At 37.7% G+C, this 18,753-nt stretch overlaps 1 protein-coding gene across 2 annotated transcripts in view; it reads left to right on the top strand.

Moving 5' to 3' along the window:
• PARP8 (poly(ADP-ribose) polymerase family member 8) overlaps window positions 1-18,753 on the top strand; it is a 119,432-nt gene that overhangs the window by 60,755 nt on the left and 39,924 nt on the right. The window contains exons 5-12 of one of the 2 annotated variants that reach the window (XM_059492126.1): window positions 663-733; window positions 3,110-3,187; window positions 7,769-7,863; window positions 11,125-11,185; window positions 12,234-12,324; window positions 15,172-15,238; window positions 16,618-16,743; window positions 17,269-17,373. In XM_059492126.1, the coding sequence (XP_059348109.1) occupies window positions 663-733; window positions 3,110-3,187; window positions 7,769-7,863; window positions 11,125-11,185; window positions 12,234-12,324; window positions 15,172-15,238; window positions 16,618-16,743; window positions 17,269-17,373 (694 nt within the window). The remainder of the gene's footprint in view (window positions 1-662; window positions 734-3,109; window positions 3,188-7,768; window positions 7,864-11,124; window positions 11,186-12,233; window positions 12,325-15,171; window positions 15,239-16,617; window positions 16,744-17,268; window positions 17,374-18,753) is intronic. The other variant, XM_059492127.1, reaches the window with a different exon arrangement.

The raw sequence follows: 18,753 nt of genomic DNA, 5'->3' as shown, positions 1-18,753 counted from the left end.
ATTATTATTATTATTATTATTATTATTATTATTATTATTATTATTATTATTATTATTATTATTATTATTTAGGACATTTTTTTCATAACAGATAATTATTTTGAATTCTACTGTGGGACCAGTATGATCTTCACTCTCTATCTCATTAATACTGATGTAAATCAAGAATAATCTTACTGAAGTTATTGCAGGGGGGCACACAATCTTGCTATTATCATCAGAAATTTGTGATAAATTTTACTTGCAAATATTTCTTTACTTTGAATAGAAATTAAGCCTGTAATTTACAATACAGTAAAAACCTATCTTTTATATAGAAGGTTTTGTTTTCCTGAGGGGTTTGATTTCTCATTCTTTTATAAATTATATTAAATTAATGAATGACACTAAATTGTAAATCACGAATTGGGAAAAACAAAAATCCTATATGGATCAGCTGAGTTTCTATTCACACTTTAAAGAAGTCTTCTGGGAAGTAGAGGCTTCCTAATTTTAGACTGTTGCATTGTCAACTCTTTGATGCATTTCATATCTGTAACTTTTTGTTCCTTAATTACTCTACTACTGCAACTAAGGATTCCTAGTCTGCATACATATGCAAAACTATTTTCACTTTTTTTTCCACACATATGTTCCTTGTTTTCCTTTTTTCTTTTTTCAAGAATTAAGAAAAACCAATGATGTCAACTATTGCTTATCCATAAAGTCAAAATTACAGAGGGAGAATGGAGAGGTATGTATTTCTTGTATGTATATTTAAACAGAAATTATTTTAAGGAACAAAAGAAAATAATTGAATATGAATATTTAGCTTAGACTTCCTATCAAAATGTGCTTGTTCAATCTGTGCATGTTTACATGTTTTAGAATGTTACCATATTTCTCTGGGTTTCATAAATGGATTAACCAGCAATTCACTTAGTTGGGATAGAGATTCTCCTTCTATCCTAGGAAATATGTTTTTGGTGTTTCATTTTTTTGTCCAACAGTGTTATAGACTCTTTTGGCCCTAAATATACAGCTGTCCTGGAAAGATGGATAGTGATTCCATTACCTTTTAGCCTACTCTGGCACATAAGACCACATCTCAATTACTTCCTCCTGGGTGCTCCTTCAAATATCCGCCAGCAATCCCACTGCAGACTCTAGACCTCTGTAGGACTCCTCTCACCACGAGCAGGGTCTTGAGTGTTAGAGTCTTCCAGGCATGGTGGCATTTGCCCTGTGCCTCTCGCACAGCTCTCTGGCCAGTCTCACTGAGGAAGAAGAGGCACAACGGGGAAACCCACACTTGGGGCTTGGCCGTGTCATGGCCTCAGAGAAGGCACCCAAGTGCTCCTGCCTCAGGTGAGGGGTTGGGCGTTTCAGGCCTTCAGGTGCTTGACCTAAAGTCTTCCTTTGGTAAGAGTGGGTGCTGAGTTTCTTAGCCTGGAAATGGGAGGTGAGCACGCCTGGGTGCTATGTGTATCGGGTTTTTTAGTAAATGAAATGTCATTTGACGTGAAAAGCTGCACTGAAAATACTTTGCTTCTTCTGCCTCATCGTTGTATTCATTGTATGCTCTGTGAACATAAGAAAAACAAGTGTGGGAAGAATTTACCCATTTCCTTAAAAGCCTGAAATATAGTTAGCTTCTGTGGCACTGAGTTTGAGCTTCTATTTTGTTTCTAGTTGAATGAGGGTACTTAAATGTGAAAGTACTGAGAAAAACACATTTATAAAAGAATCTCTTAACACTGATGATTTCTGTTGGCTAGACAGTTCAAGGTTTGGTTAGGATATGATGGGCTTGTCACTATTCTAATGTGAGAGTTCTGTGTGGAATTTTTGTTCAGTTGATTTCTGTTTTGAAACATACTTCCCTCTGAAGTAATTTTGGTATAAAACAAAGAAGACTTAAAGTTTTTTTTTCTATTTTCAGTGAAGTAGAAGCAGAAATTATTTTTCATGTCTTGACAGAAATTGCCATGAGATTGGGTGAATATACCTTTGCACTGTACGTATACATACAGTGAATAGAGCAGGAATTTAGAGGCAGAGGTAGTAAGTGGGATTACAATATCTGACCACAGAAATTGGTGATAAGTGTGTATACCTACTGACGTTTATGGATATGGAATTTAAGGGTAACTTCTGCTTTTTTGATTCATATTTCTGATTTCTATTCCATTATGGCATGTCTGTGTAGAACATGAGTAAGAAAAAAGGGGTTGAATGCATTATGTTCAGGTTGAAGTGAAGAATGATGATTTTACTAGGTGTTCTTTGGGGGCTACTAGTCACCATAGGGCCTAGAAATAACACGTGCATTGTGGGAAACAAGAATTACTCTCTCAAGCAATTTTATAGTTATAAGTAAAGGTTCTAGTGGTGGGAAACAGAATATAACATTTTATCTCATGCTGAGTTGCAGTCAGTACCAGGATCAGTTCAGTTTACTTGATATTATTCACACAGCAGCCTATTTGGAGCAGGCTTTACTTAGGTAAGCATAGGACTCTCTAATCCTTACTTTTCACTGTTTCAGAGAAGAGCTACTCAGAAAATTAAGTTTGAAACTTTCCCTGCAACAGGATGGAACTTCTGTTAAAAATAATAATTAAGCAGCAGAGTGTCAGGTTTTCACAGAAGGAACCATAAGATATTCCATGTTTGGACTTGTTTCCTGAAACTAGTAGGGTTTAATTATGAGAATAAAGTAAAATAAAGTTGTAGTAGGTTGCTGACACACCAAAAGATCTATGTCCAGAACCAGCCTTGATGAGAAAGTTAGGCTTCGTTTAGCAAAAGCACAGAGTAAAGTATCCCCACAAAGTCTGCTGAATTATCCAGTTCTTTAAAATACCATGCTGTGTTTCTAACCACACAAGTATTATTTCTCCAACATATATTCAAGGTGTTTTTATGTACCCTGTATTAGGTGCTTTTTTTATGTGATATTTCGTTATTCTTAAAATGGGTCCTCTGGAAAAATTATATTAAAAGATCTCCTAAGAAAGGATGCTGTGGGCTTATTCATAAAAGCATAATTCCTGTAGTTACATTTAGATCTGTACATGCAAGGTCAGCATATTGTTTCTATCATTGTTAACTTTCCTTTTCCATTAAGGAGTCACGTCACAGCAGCACAGTTGAAGAAGACTCTGAAGGAGATAATGACTCTGAGGAATTTTATTATGGAGGACAGGTAATGCAGGAAATTTTTTGCACAAGTTCCAGGAAAGTAATATTTGAGAGTTCTTATGCTCATTCCATTACAAATTTATGATATTTATTTTCTTATGTTTTTTTCAGTGTTGAGTAGAGCGGCATGTGTATGTATGTACAAAACATAGCATTTTATGGCATAAATATTGAATGTGTTCAAAGTTATAATTGCAACATTTTCAAAATAACATTACTTGCTTTTGCAAAGCTATAAAAATGGAAAAAGCAAATACCCTCAGAAAGCTTGAAAGTAGAAGCTACTTGCTTACTTCCAGGAAGCAGATAACTGACTCTGTAACCGCTTTCACCCCATTATTAATACAAATGGGAAGTCAGACTGGATCCAGATCTGTTTCCTTTTTGGAGAATGGCCATTTTTTAAAGTAAAGAGCACTGCATTTTTATGGTGAAAATCGTTATTACAAAACAATTTAGGTCTAGGCAACAGTCCATTCTTTTTCTGAGCTCTAGAGTAAAATTCACCTTGAAAAATGCTGCATATTTTAGATGATTGCACTGCTCTGTGTCTTTCCTTCTTATTCCCTCAGCAGAATTAATTCTTACATTCTCTTGTGTATTGGGCAATAAAATCTTTTCATGCCTTTTTCTTTTGCAGTGTGCTTTGCCCTGCTAATCTCTTTATTCAGATTTCTCTTGTTTTTTAGCCTCAATGTTGCCCCAAGGAGTCATTCCTCGCTGATGTTTATTAGAACTGTTTATTTCGATGAGCGCTTTAGTGAATTACGGTCGCTGTGGGTGAAGGTTGTCCCTTACCTCAGCCTTGAGGCTGAAGCCATCCATGCCCTGGGTGCAGAGCCAAGGCTGCAGGATCACGGCAGCCGTGCCAGCGGGGTGGGTCGGTGCAGAGAGCGTGGGATGCTGACGGGCAGGACATCGCTGAGCCTCCTCTCCTGCAGAGCCAACAGTGCGCTGGGGCTAGCACACAAAATTCATGTTGAGGTGCTGTACAGTTCAAAAAAACCAAACCAACAAAGCCCCACAAACAAACAAACAAACAAGCAAACAAACAAACAAACACCATGCCCTCGAAAAGCTATTAAAAGTTATATTGAAGCTTGAACTGAAACAATTTATTTTCATTGTTTGAAATAGCCAACATGGGGAATTGGCTCATGTTCGCTTTAGAAATGACTGCAGGAATTGCCTCCCTTCAGCTGCTGACTCCTACAGCCCCATGCTGGGGAGTGCTGGGGAGGACCATACACATAATTCACTGCAAAGAGAGAGGTTTTATTTTAATCTGCCTGAGAGGAAAAAGCTTCTGATCTTGTCCTGTAGTGATGAGTTGTGTGTACTCGCTTCATTTTTCAACTCTGAAGGAAGGGCAGTAACCTCAAGGTGAAGGAAAAGGCAGAAAACAGCTGGGAGTGCTTATTTCTTGAACCAGGGCTGATACATTTGGTGAAGGATGCCTGGCAGCGCCCAAATGGATTAGTAAATATTAGCACTGCCTGTGAGATACGAACACAGATAGCAGTACAGCATTTTGCAAGGCATAAAAGACCTGTGTAATAGACAAGACTGGTTAGAATTTAAGTGCCTGATATTAAAATGGAAACTAGATTATATTGCATTGTCTTCACTAGGAGGTAATACATGTAATGGAAGGAATGGCAAAAAAGAAAATCAGGTCTGCAATAAAAATAAAATATCAGTTGATTATTACTGTTTTGAATATAAAATATCCATAAACAAAATACAGTGAACAAGAAAATAAAAAAGGCCTCACAGAAAGTGTATTTAAAAAGAGGGAAAAAAGACATGTCTAATTTAAAATTTCATGGTCAAAAAGATAAAAGTCTAATGAAGATATTTGGAGTTAAAAAATAACACTGAGGACTCAGAAAATAAATAGGAAATCAGGTAATGAGCAAAGTTCCTTGAAAGACAAAAAAGAACAGTCCTTTCTCAAGCAGAGGGATTGTAGGAGTTACCAAGTGAGCACCAGGTGTATTGGGTAGACAAAAGATTTGACCATATACATGGGGAGCAAACAAGACAGGCTCCTTCCTTTGAGAGAAGTGCCCACAGAGAGAGAGGGGGCAGAAATACTGACTGTAACAAATAGAAGGGAGAGATGCCAGTGTAATTGTGTGCAGTACCGTTGGGAAGGATGGAGATCAGGATAATTCTCAGCATTTCTAAGTGGCTGCAGCTGGAAAGGCAGGAGAGCTGCTGCAGATGGAACAAGGCCCATGGAAGATGGCGTGTGGCATTTGATGGGCAGTGTAAAGAACATGCAACCTTTTGCTTGTAAATTAAATGTTTGTATCCACTTCCTAAGCACCTGCTTGTAATCCTCCCTAAGGATTTAGTGGATAAATACTTTAAAGTAGCTAAGTGGTTCAATAGTCTAAGGCCTATTGATTTTCAATGGGATTTAGGTTTGTAAATCGCTTAATCTCCTTCTAAAAAGCAACCTTTTGTAAAATAATCTGAATAAGGTCTTAGATAAAAAACAGAGACTTTCTGAACATAGACCTTTCAGTCACAGCAGAGTTACCAGATTTTTTTAGCTTTTATATTCCCTTTTTCTGCAACTCTGCTAATTCTTTCTTTGAATCACTATCTTCTACATTTGCAAAAAAGAACAGGACATGAAAACAGAAATACTACTGCCTTTGGCTCTCTCTCTGCATGTCTGTTGTGCTTCTGCTACAAGACATACTTGAAAATGCAGAAATACAAAACCCTGACAGCCTCCTCTGTGTACATCAATATGTCTGTGGCACTAATTCAGGGGTGGGAGGTACCATACTGTGGTCTTAAAATTTGCCAGAACAGTGTTTTATTTCCTTTTTGAGTTCATAGCCTCTTGCCATGAGAAAATAGATTAGAAAAACATTATTTTAAGCAGTGTGGTGTTCTGCATAATGTTACTTTTGTATTTTACTATTATTGAAACATAAGACTGATTTAAAAATCTGGTTTAGAACCGACTAAGGTGGCAAGTGCACCACTGCTACGATTTGTGAAATGATTGCTGTGCTTTCTTTGGAAGCAGGACAGCAATTATTTACGCATCTTTAAAGAATTCTTCTTTGAGTAATGAGCATGGAAAAAGGATTGGTTTCCCCCTACCTAAAGTGAAAAAAATTGCAATAACAATTTTCTTCCCATGCTCTTCTACTTGGAAAATTGTTCTGACATGCCTGCCCAAACCAAAGAAGAATACTTTTTTATAATCTTCTGGTTATGGATAGCATTTATATCTCTGACAAATACATGTCTGTTCCATACTGATGAATTTTGTGCCTTATACTTAAAGAATTCTAGGTATAAGTCTAATCAAATTGCTCTCTGCTGATTTTCAAATGTAAAAAGGTGATCATCTGATTATTATTTGAATACTACTGACATTTAATTAAATTGAAAAGCACATCCCTAAATATCAGAGCTGAGAGTGTCATAGAACTGGTTTCCTATAGATTTGGGTGTACAAATGGAAGAAATAGTACTGCATGTGGGTGTGGCTCTGCAATTGCAAGAATTCTCTGCAGGATTCCTGTATAAGTTTATATATATAATGTGTGGGTCTAAAGGGATAAATTGTATTCTGCTGCTTTGCTTTCTGAATTTGTCAATGCTACAGACCAAATCCTACGCTCATTTCTGAATCTGTTCAAATCTAGGGAGTTCATTGACTTCTATGGAATTACTGTCATTCTAATTGTTCTTAAGACATAGATTTAAGTTCACACAATCAGGATCATTTTGCTTGAGAAGAAGGTAATAATAGACAGATGATGAATAGATTGTTACATGCTCAAAGAGGTATTTTGGACCTTGTAGAAGGTAGAAGGATATTAATTATTTTGACTAAATACAGTCCAACCAAACCATTTCACAAGTTTTGCTTTTTGTTATAAGCACAAAGATAGCTTTCTCCATTTTTCATGTAGAGTTTGAAAAAAAAAAGGGAGGGGTTGGTGTTTAGATGTATAGTTCTTTATACCTTCTCTGGTGTAATACTTAACACGATAAAGTGTTCTTTTAATTTTACTTTTTTCATCTGATATTATTGCACTGGTGGGCAGAATGTAGCCAGTGAGTAACCTAAAAATGTAATTTAGATGCTGAGGTGCGGGTATAGAAAATAGTTTCATGCTTCTCTTGTGCCCAAGCCATTCTGTATCTAGTATATTTGAGAGTGTGACAACAAAGCAAGAGTGAGCAAACCTTTGTGCTGTAGTGGTTGGACTAGGATGACAAGACTGGGGACATCTGGTCCTTACCCTACTTAACATTTTTAAAATACACAAGAACAAACCCTGGGACAAAATAGGACAGATGGATGAGTCCTTTGCAGCTTCTTTTCCCACCAACAGGAAGACAACCCTCAAAACACTTCAAGGCAAAGGTGCCTGCTTTGAAAATCTTACTGCTTTAGCAGATGAGGTGGCCTCAGGGCTTCAACTCGTCTTTCTAAGTGTGGCATTAAAGAATCTTAATGCAGTGTATTTTACAGAGAGTAAATAGTCTGAATCAGGTGCCAGAAATGAAATACAGAACTCTCAAGATATTTTTCTTTCCCCAACAGGTTAGCTATGATGGAGAACTTCACAAGCACCCACAGCTGGAGGCTGATTTAACAGCAGTGAGAGAGATCTATGGACCTAATGCAGTATCTCTCAGGTATGGCACTGGCCTTTCTGTATTGTGGAACCTTGAATGTTTTGGACTTTGAGTTCTCTATGGACCTTCCCTGACTGCCAAAGCACAAGTCTTTTCTGATCATCTCTGCACGTTGTGTGACAAAGGAGGAAGCACCGCAAACCAGCATCAGTGCTGGGTTTTTGGGGGTTCTTTTGTTGTTCAGCATGGTTGCAAGTAGCTGTGCTGAGAACAGCCCTGTTCTAAAACATCGTTGTCTTTTGCAGTTCTAGTCAGGCAGCTGTGTTTTGTTGTAAACTACTATTCAACATTTCTCTAAACCCTTGTTAAACTCTTCTTCTGTCATATTCTGTATTTTGCCCTGGAGGTGAACAAGAGGAAGGGTAAGAGATTTAATAAATACTTTCCCTAGGGAACAACTGAAGGAATTGGATTTATCTAGTCTAGAAGAAAAAGAGAGAGAGAAGACACAATAACAGTTTTTCTTCTTCAGAAAAGCTGTTTGCAGATAGAATGAGTGATCAAATACTCTGTATTGTCATCATGAGAGAGACAGTAAGAAGCTAGGATTTGATCAGAGATTAGGGAAATTTTCAGATTGTGGGGATCTAAAGTACCCTACACAGGGAAGCAGTAGAACCTTGGTCAGATGTGAATTGCTAAGAGTAATTACACACTGATTCTGTTGGGCACATATGAATATGCACGATTCTGCCATAGTGCATGTCACATATGTATTTTAATAAGCATCAGGTAGTTTATAACTTCATTTCCATAAATGTAATCTTAATAATTCCATGAAAACAATAGGTAGGTAGGATGTAACAGACTTGTCCTGTATTGCAAGGAAAATACTGAAGCTATCATACAAACCAAGTAAGAAGAAGAGAGACCCTACCTACAGCTGTGGTGTACTATACCTTTTGAAATTAAATGGAAATTTATCACATGTCAAAAACCTGAGGAATCGAAATCTGAATAGCTGTATATAGGTTTAGGAAACGGATAAATGTGTATTTGCTAAACTGATAACTATGAAATTCCTTCAAGTTCCTAAAATGGAAACATTATGTGTAACCTTTCGAAAACTTAAATGCATATATTTTATTGAATCAGCTGTTTCACTGGAAACACTGTGGTCCCCCTGGGCTCACTCTAGTAGAAACTGGTACCTGTGGCTGCTTTTGGCATGTGTAAAACTTTAATGCTTTATCCACTCTATTGCAGCTGAAAATATTTACAAATTCTTGGAAATACACCCCACAGCTTTAAGTGTTCCTTTTCATCCTCCTTGTGCAGCTCCACTTCTCTAAGAAGAGACAAGTTTGTCTGACAAGGGTATTGACTGAGAGTGGATATTTCCTAGACAGTGGACCCTCCTTTCAGTAATCTTTTGCTGTCACAGAGTCAGTTTTACATGCAAAAGCGAAGTTTCTGTATTTGCACACTTTTCACCACTGCCCTTAGAAATCTGGCCACAAAAGCCCTGAGAAAGTGATCCATGCAGCTGATCTCTTTACATTGCTTATTCATTTATGAGCAGAGGACCTCTGGGAGCTTCAAACTCAAGATGTGTTGATCAAGCTATTGTAGAAAGCAGATCATAAGATGCAAGTGTTCGAATAAAACAAGATTTCCTCCTCATGTCAGCTTGGGAAACTAAAACTTGTATCATGTGTCTAAGATTGGTAGTGGGGTGGGGGCAAAGAGATTTCAAGTGAATATGGAAATGTCACTGTTAAAACTAATTTTTATCTTATTCATTCTTCACTAATCTTTCTATTCCATTAGTTTAACCATTCCTCAGTTTTGTTTATAAAATTTTTCTTGTTTACAGCCTTTTGAATCTCAGTTTTGTGAGTAACACCAGCCTGCATTCATAAGAAATTACTTAAGATACCATAACAATGTTTGGATCTTCTGGAAAGTGAACAAAAATTATGCCACTGGTGGGTAGGGTAGTGGCTAAGCCATTTAGTAGGCTTCCCTGGAGAGCTTCCCTGTTTCAAAGCCAGGTTTTCAGTGAGCTGTAGGTCACCTCTGGGTGAGGTGACGCTGGAGCAGCCAGCCCTGAAGGTGGCTGGGAAGTCTCCTGTAATACAGGAGGTCCTGTCCTGCTGTTCACCTGCCCTGTGTGTGCAATGTGTGGGCAGACCTGATCCAGAGAGTGATCTTGGGTTTTCCCTGACCAGAGAGAACCATTGGGTTACTGAATTTTGGTGGAAGGGGCTCCCTTCATCAAACTGTGCAAGAGCTCAAGCGATTTCTAGTGCAAACTCAGCCCTACCACAGCCGAGAGGTCACTTTGGTAGGAAACAGTTGCATTTTACTGTTTCAAAACTGCCTTATTGACTGATTTATGCACAACTGCTGCTGTTCTGCACTTAGTCAAGTTTAATAAATAAGCATGAAAGTCGCTGTGACAAGAAGCAGAGAAATGGAGTTTTAAAGTTAAAAACATCCTAGTGTCTGGAAGCTAATCTGCGAAAATTTGAGAGATAGTACTTTTACAACATTGCCCACTTAAGTAATGTAAATGAAAAGGAAAACAGATTTTTGTTTAAATGCATGAATAAGTATTTTCTAGCTCTGTTTTTCAGAAGTCTTCAAGTACGTTGGGGAAGGGCTGTCAGAGTGAGTCAGAAAATAAGAGACAGAAAAGTTGCAGTTTAAATGTAAGATTGCAGATGGCAATGAAATACCTGTTAAATCTGAATCTTGCAATACTACACATAACAGATAAAAAAGGTAACTATTGCCTGGAGCACATTACAGGGCAGTCTTTATTTTTGACAAACAAATGCTTGAATGTATGAAGCAATCCCCCAGGTGTATCATGCCATCCTCTAGGCTATGTTGTATTTGTCTGCAGTGGTTTATCTGAAGCCTGTTCTTAGGTTACTGGCTGTTAACCCAAAATAGTTTTGAAAATTAACAAGGGTTTTCTTGTGTCATAAATGGGAGTAGCATGTGACTATTAGTTTTTCTTTGTTTATCTGCACAATAAGTGAGACAGAAATACATAACAGCAATAGAGAGATATTTTGGAGGAATCAGTGGAAAAGCAAGCCTGTTAAAGCAAGATCCTCTGAAAAAAGCTTTTAAGTGCAGGAGATGGTCACCCACTGGGAATATTGATCCAATCTATGTAAAATGTGTATTTTATAACTATTCTGATTTTACAGATAAGATAATCCTTTATAAAATCTTCCATGTTGTAAGTACTCCTGGATTGAGGAGTATCTTAAAGAGCTCTAATGTAATGTAATTATTTCCTTTCAGGGAATATGGAGCCATTGATGATGTAGATATTGATCTACATATTGATGTTAGCTTCCTTGATGTAAGTAATCTGATCACAGAATTACGTAATGAACATTAATACCCCTTTAATTTCGCTACACATCAGACTCTCTAGACAACCACTGATACTGTCCCTTTTTTTGGGAGACTTGATCTTCACAAGTTGGTGTCACATTATTGATTGATACACGGCGGAAAGGTTTTCTTCCCTTTTATGACCACATTGTTAAAATGCTGTGTTAGGCTTTTATTTGCCATGTGTGTATTTCCTTCCAAACATTTTTTGTGAATGGTAAATGTTTTAATAAATATGAATGAAACACCATTATTTTTATGTTAACCTAGGCATGAGTCAGGAGGAAGCACTTCTTACACTCCTGAAGGGAGGAGGACTCTATCAGGAGTGCTCCTGTACAGTGATTAGAGCGAGGGTTGACTGGCAAAGGGACAGTAGTGCTGTTTCTTGGTTGGCAACGTGGCTTCTCTAGCTGTTGTGCTGGCATTCAGCTTCACACCTCCTCACCTCATCTGTGCAGCAACTTGCTGGCCTCTATATAAAGAACAAAAATGAGAACTTTTAAGGTCATCATTAGCTTCTGCACAGGTATGTCTTATTTGCAGGCCCACACAGAACATAAGACAGTTACTGAGCCTTACTAAATTTTTAAGAAAATTTGATCATAGCTTGAATTATTTAGACCAGTTTTAAGGAGCTAAAGTTTCCTTAGCCCTTAGTTATGGGGCTAGTTTCTGTTCTGGTTTTTTTGGCTCCTTTGCTTCTCAGCTTTGAAGCAGTACCTGTTGGTAGATGGGAGTGTCTCTGCCTGTATGTGCAGTGTTGTGTATAAACCTCTGCTTGGTTTAAATGAGCTCAGCCAAGAACTGGAGTAGTCTGACTCTGCTCTTCGGGGGGTGTTGATGTGCCATAATTTGTCCTGAGTCTGATGTGTTAGGTTGGAGTAGATGCTAAACAACTGGGTGAATGGATGGATGGTGTTTATTTAGCAACCCTAAGGCAGACTGACAAAAAGCAGTGGTTCTTCACAATGGCTAATGATGTCTGTTGTTTTCTTTTTGTCTTACACTAGGAGGAGATTGCTGTGGCCTGGGATGTAATTCGCACAGAGCCTATAATAGTGCGACTGCACTGCTCACTTACACAGTACCTAAATGGTCCAGGTGGGTCAATTTTGTGTTACTCTTGTGCCTTGTGTGGTGCCCAGTCAGAGCCATGGGGCAGACACTTACTCACTACCACCAGATCTTTGACCCTGCTTGTGCTCGCTTCTACTGCTGAGAGGAGTCCTATTGATTTGAAATCAGGCTTATGTGTATTTGCGTGGCTGGGCCCTTCCTAGTGACACAGGCATCTAATTTAAAGTTTCATAGGTTGATTTTGGGAACTTGTTTTCCTGATATCCTTTGAGATGCAACTGCTTCCCCTAGGAACCAGGGTTAAGCAGTAAAGATTGAGAGTTTCTAATACATGATTTCCTCAATTTTGAAATAAAACATCATCTGCACCGATGAGATATGACTGGCAATGAAGACATACACAGACCTGTGCAGCACATTAACGTGCCCTTCTTCATGCAGCTCTAAAGAGTCAGGCCATGGTAATTGCCCTTTCAGCTTCTGGTTTCTACATAAGTATGTGAACTCTGGAAATCTTCAGATTTGAAAGAATTTTTAAGTGAGTAAAGTTTCCTCTTTAGAGAAAAATGGTCAAGCTCATGAAGAATGAACTGGTTTTGAAGATTTGGAAGCATTCATGTATGAGAGTGAGCTCCAGATATTTTTTTACAGTGCAAGTCAGACTCAGTTTGGATAATAACTTGCCCGCCCTCGGAGACTTGCAGTGCAGGCTGTCAGTTCATGCTTTTATCTGTGGGAGAATTCTGCCTCTGGAAAATGAATAGATATTTCCAGTCCTGTTTAGCAAAATCCGTCCCAATGAGCTTTTTCTATAGGATATGTTGTCCAGAAATTCTAACTATAAGCTATATTCTGTTCATTCAAATAAGCATTTCATTATACCAATCTTTTTTTTCCCCTTGACTGTGGTCTTTTTGTCAGTGGTTTATTACTTCAATCATTTTTGTTAATATAGGGATCTTAAAGTACGCATTTGCGATAGCATTAAGCAGTGTTAGTGTTCAGAACATTCCTCTCAAAATGTAATTTAAAAAATAAAGACGTACAGCAAATATGAGAAGGTGAAGTGTATAGAGCAGCGTGCAGTGAGAAATGAGGAGTAACAAGAATATCTATTCTGCATCACTGGCAAGGTTAAGGTGGCAAGCGTAGTTCCCAGTGCTGCAGCTGGCTGCTTGTGGGAGTGCCGGCGTTCTGAGAAAGGCAGGAGCAGGGCCACAGGCAAGAGCTTTGCTGACGTTGGCTTTATGAGCTCAGCTGCTGTTGCAGCCATGTCTCTTTATTTACTAGCAAAGCACAGTGAGATCCACCGTCTTTTGTGTTAATTATGTGAATTCCTCTTCTGTTTTCTTGAGAATACAGAGCCAGAATTTTGTGCTGTATCTGTTTCTGCTGTACAAGGTTCTATTGATTGAGAAACTGGAACACAGTACATTGCAAGGCACACTGGGGGATATGAGCACCACCCTGTAGCTGTGTAATGTACCGATTTTAGGTGGCTCTTCTAGTTAATAGCTTGTCTTAGCAGTGTCTGCGTGGGCAGCTTGTCCCTCATGCCTTAGAAACCTGTCTTAGAGAGGATGAATCAGCCAGTGGAGGTATTGGCATGTCTCATCTGATTGTGGAGTCTAGACAAAAATTTTGGTCTAGATGTCAGATTTTAAGAATGTTGATTGTAGGTGTAATAATATTTAAAGTATTCCCCATCCCCCCAGCCCCCTGTAGAGTGTCTGAAATTTGACAATCCAGAGATATTGCTATACTTAATGAAATCATTCATCCCTTTTGAAAAAAGTCATTGGTTTGTTTTTAAAAGATGAGTTTATGTTTTGATGTTATTTGAATAATAACTTTAGAGGAGAGGAACTACTGACCTTTGAACTAAGTTAAATTGCATGGCAAACTTAGATATATTGTATTTTATTATCAAATTTAATCTATTAAAGCAAAACTAAAGTGCAACTTGGATATTCTGAATAAAATTCTGCTGAATGGTCAAAATAATACCAAAATATTGATTTTCCATTTCTAAAAAAATTTGAACAAACTCCAAATTTTTGTTTTAATTTCTTTTTTATTTTACCTTGGTCATTATCACCTTATGCGATACAAAGTATGCAGTTTGTTTGTGCTTGTAATATGCTTTGGTTGTTGTCCTGCCTTGAGGCCCTGTGGCTCTCAACAAGTACTGGCTTCCATCTGCCACTTCTATCTAGCAACTGTTATTGAAGGATTTTAGTAATGCCACTAGCTAATTGCCGTCCTTTACCCTGAACGTTTGCCATTTCTGACGTGAATATGGATATACTAGTGTTAGGACAGGCCTTGAGGACATTTCAGGGTAATCCTTAGCCACTGGAATTCACATATCAGGCACTTGTATGATGGTTTTTGATCTTTATTAAAACACCCTCAAAAACAAAAGCCAGATACAAATGAATTCAGTTTCAGTTTGGACTTTCTTTGTAGCCACAGGAATTCTGCTGCGTATAGACTACTTACTTGGGAAAAGAGTTTAAAATATTGGGTGAGATGAACTGCCAGTCCGTATACATTTAATCTGATGCTGCTTGCCACTTGCATAGTGTATATGTATAAAACGACATATTTTTGTAAATAAAATGAGCGGGAAGACATACATTTGGGAGAATTCCATGTGTAAAATTTTAAATTATATTGGCTGAGGTTTCAAAAAGGACCATTCCTTTCTTAATATGCTTAGACGACATGTCCACCCTTGCCATTGCTTTAATTTAATTGTCTGTAGTCAAGCTCCACAAGGAAGAAGGTCCTTAAATAAGAGTTAGGTGGTCACCAGTTTGTCATTACTGCTGTAAATTCATGTATCAACGAAATATCCTTTTTCCCTAGTGCCAACTGTGGATGTATTTCAGATTTCTACTAAGGAAAGATTTGGGCTGGGACATCAGCTGAAAAAGTAAGTCTAGAAAAGTACAAACCCACGTTTATAGGCAAATATTGCACTCTTTTAGTTACTGGAGCATGTCAAGTAGAATAAAATTCATATTGTCAGGTTTGTTTTTGGATCAAAGTATCTTGAAGTTGTTTATCTTTAAATAAAAGTCAACATTTGCCATACTGAGTTTGGATTTGACAGCTGTTGATGAGAACCTGATTTGTGTTACTTGCCAGGGTTTTCTGTCACTTTGGTACCTTTTAGGAGGTAAGCTATAAAAGGTATAAATACCATATCTGGGAATGTTCAGTTTCATGTTTCTGCTTAGATGGTGAAGCCTCTGGAACAGGAGTATTTTTGAGCCCCGTGCATACCCTGAGGGGGCTATGCTTTCATGGTTACCTCTAGGATATACCACAGAAATTAGGCCATCCCTGTTTTGAGGACAAGGTGGCAGGATAGTCCAAAAACCTGGCAGTTTCATGTGGTTATAGTACAACTCTTTTTAATACAATTTTGCTGAGTCATCTCTTTGCATATGCTTTTATACATGTGATAAATTTTTAAGTATATAGGCTTTAGTATCTCACCATTACAACGTTAAGAAGCCCCTGAGGGGGAAAAAAATCCTGTTTAGTGTTTTAAGAAATTCAGTGCAGCATTTTCATATTCTTACAAATGAAGCAAGTTATTAAAATCTCTATGGTACATGACTTTGAAGAAAAAAAAAAGAAATGCTTCCTCAAAATGTTCTCTTAAAATGTTTTGTTTTTTACCCTGTCTGTGATTTTTGCACCAGGTAATTACTAAAAGTTCCCATGTGACATTTTCAAGAACATAGCTGCACAGTTCACAACTGAGCAGGAGTAAAAATTCCTGTGAGCCCAGTGGTCCCTCATGTCTCTGGCAATGGGATATTTCTTTTTTTCACCAAATTCAGCCTTGACTTTTATCCCCATTAAGACCCCCACTGCCAGATTAGTCAGAGAACAAGGTTCTGCTTAGCCATGCAGATGCAGTAGCCTGTGGTCATGTGAGAGGTAGAACCCTGTAGCTGGATTTGATGCCCTTGACTCAGTTTGTCTCTAAACCTCCATGATAGGAATAGTCTGCATAAATTTTGCAGTTGCAGTGGCTTTTTACACAGACTGTATTCTCATTAGGAGTCCCATATTAAATTAGTTCTATGTGTAAAAAAAAAGCTTTTTGAGGATCTGGGGCACCCAATCACTAGTCTAACTAACACTGTTAGTGTTCTGCCACATAGATGAAGGAAAATTCCAGCTGTAGAGTGAGAGCACTGCATTGTCACCTGCGTGGTGACCACTGAGACCATAGTGTTAAAATGAGTATGTCCTGGCTGGGATAAGAAAACCTTTCTTTTCTATCCTAATTTGCAGAATCATGCAGACATTTGTTACACAACAGTGGAAGAACAGTAAAGAAAAATCTAACTGTACGCACAATAAGAAGGTGTCTGACAAAAAGGTGAAATCCCCTCTGCACATCTTTTCTACATTGCGCAGGTAATAGCAAGAAAAATGGGCTTTTATTACCATAAACTGTTCAAAATCCACAGCAGACTTCACAAGGTGAAATCTTGACTTTTCTCCACAGAGAAGTTCTCTATTTATATCTTACCTCATGGGTTTCCTGTCCTTGCATTGCATCACATCAGGAGTGAACTAGGTACTGTTGCAGCTTCTAAGATTATTAGAAGCCAGAGCATTTCAGTGCCCTGCTGTCTGAAACAGCCATGTTACAACTGGAACTGGAAATAAGTAATTTTATTTTAACTTGTGCTGGAATTTTTATTTTTATCTTTACTTGAATAGCAAGAATAAAAATACAAGTCATACATATGTATAGCATATGTTATGTATATTTTAAAAAACTTTGTTTTTCCAGCTCTTCTTTATACAGCAGTTTGTATATTTAGGTTTTTTTTAAACTGGAATGATCATAATTGAAAAAATGATTTTTAAAGATGCTGAGCACCCTGCCCTCTCCAGTATTTGACTACATTAATGTTTTCCACTTCTGAAATGCAGGCACAGAATTTCAAAGAGAAAAGGCATTACAAAGCGTAAGAAAGAGTTTATGAATAGTTTGAATGAATTTGAATTTAATACGATTTCTGCCAGTTGCTCATACTCGTAAGTATATGTAGAATCAGGCTCTGATTTTACCTCTTTCAGGGTTGTGACTATTTACTCTAGTGTGTTTTCCTGATTGTGGAGGGTTGACAGATCACTCCTTCAATTCAGTTACTGAATTTGAATCGAATGCTTCTTTGAATATTCCTTCTTTTTGATGAATTTTACTGTTCTGAATTCAGAGTATGAAAAACAGATAGAATAGAGCAATTGCTCAGATTGAAAAAGGAGGGAATGCCCAAAGTGACAAAACATTGTTTATACAAAGGTAGAGGAGGAAAGCGTTTTGAGTAGAAGTCTTTTCCATTCCCTACCAACCAACACACCGCTGCCAAGCACAGGCTGTAGCTTGGGGCTTGTTTTTATTCAGAATACAAAATCAGCTCATTCTTTTTCCTCTTGGTTTGGGAGCTTAAGTCTAGAGACTTCAGACTTGGCTCAGCCCAAGCGCAGGGGTCCTCTCTGTCCCATCTGAGAGGGCCAGCTGCTTACAGTGAATCAGCAGCCGCCACCTGCATCCTCCACTGTCAACACTTGCTAACAGGGTGGGGAAATGTGCCAGCCTCTCCCCTTGGGTTTTGACTTCTCTATTTGATGCAAAAAAAAACCCACCAAAACCCCCCACCCAAAAAAAAAACAACAACAAAAAAAAAACAACAAAAAAAAAAACAAACAAACCAAAAACCCACTCAGCAAAAGAAACCAAAAAAAAAAAAAAAACAAAGAAAAGCAAAACAAAACAAACAACAACAACAAAAAAACCAAAACAAAGAAAAAACCTCCTAAGATTGGTGTTGCTTATAAAACATAGGAAAATGATTCAGCATACCTGTTACAGGTTCTTTGCAAGGACGGGGAATGTTAACCTCACAGAAATGTGACAGTTTGTGTGAATGTTGTTTCATTAAAACCTTTTGTTCTTTACTTCCTGCATTTGTAATTTAGGTCTCTCACATTCTCATTTCTGGTGGTACAGGTGTAGAATTTGTCTATAACCAGAAAGAAGGGTAAATTTGTCTTTCACAAAGTGCCCAGATTATTAGGATGGTTTTAAAATAATATACTTTTCATCTGAATTAAGTTTAATGTCTCCAAGTTTCACTGGTACTTCATTGTATCTTCCATTGGATCTGAACATAGAATTTCTTATGCTGCTTCCAGAATGCAATAACTTTCATGGGATCATGCTGTGATCATTACATAGAAAATACAGATTTTGATAAGGAAAATCTGTTATAAGAGGTGGATTTCATTTTGAAGATAATTTCCTGAATAATTGGTTTGTTTTGAGACACAGAAAACCTTACAAAAAGCTGTAAGGTCACAGATCTAACTTCTACTTGAATAGTTGATTGTCTTTTTGATTGATGAGCTCATGTG

This window comes from Ammospiza nelsoni, chromosome Z (genome assembly GCF_027579445.1).
Source record: "Ammospiza nelsoni isolate bAmmNel1 chromosome Z, bAmmNel1.pri, whole genome shotgun sequence".
Taxonomy (NCBI): Eukaryota; Metazoa; Chordata; class Aves; order Passeriformes; family Passerellidae; genus Ammospiza; species Ammospiza nelsoni.
Note: the sequence above shows the minus strand (reverse complement) of the source record. Positions and strands in the feature narration are given on the sequence as shown.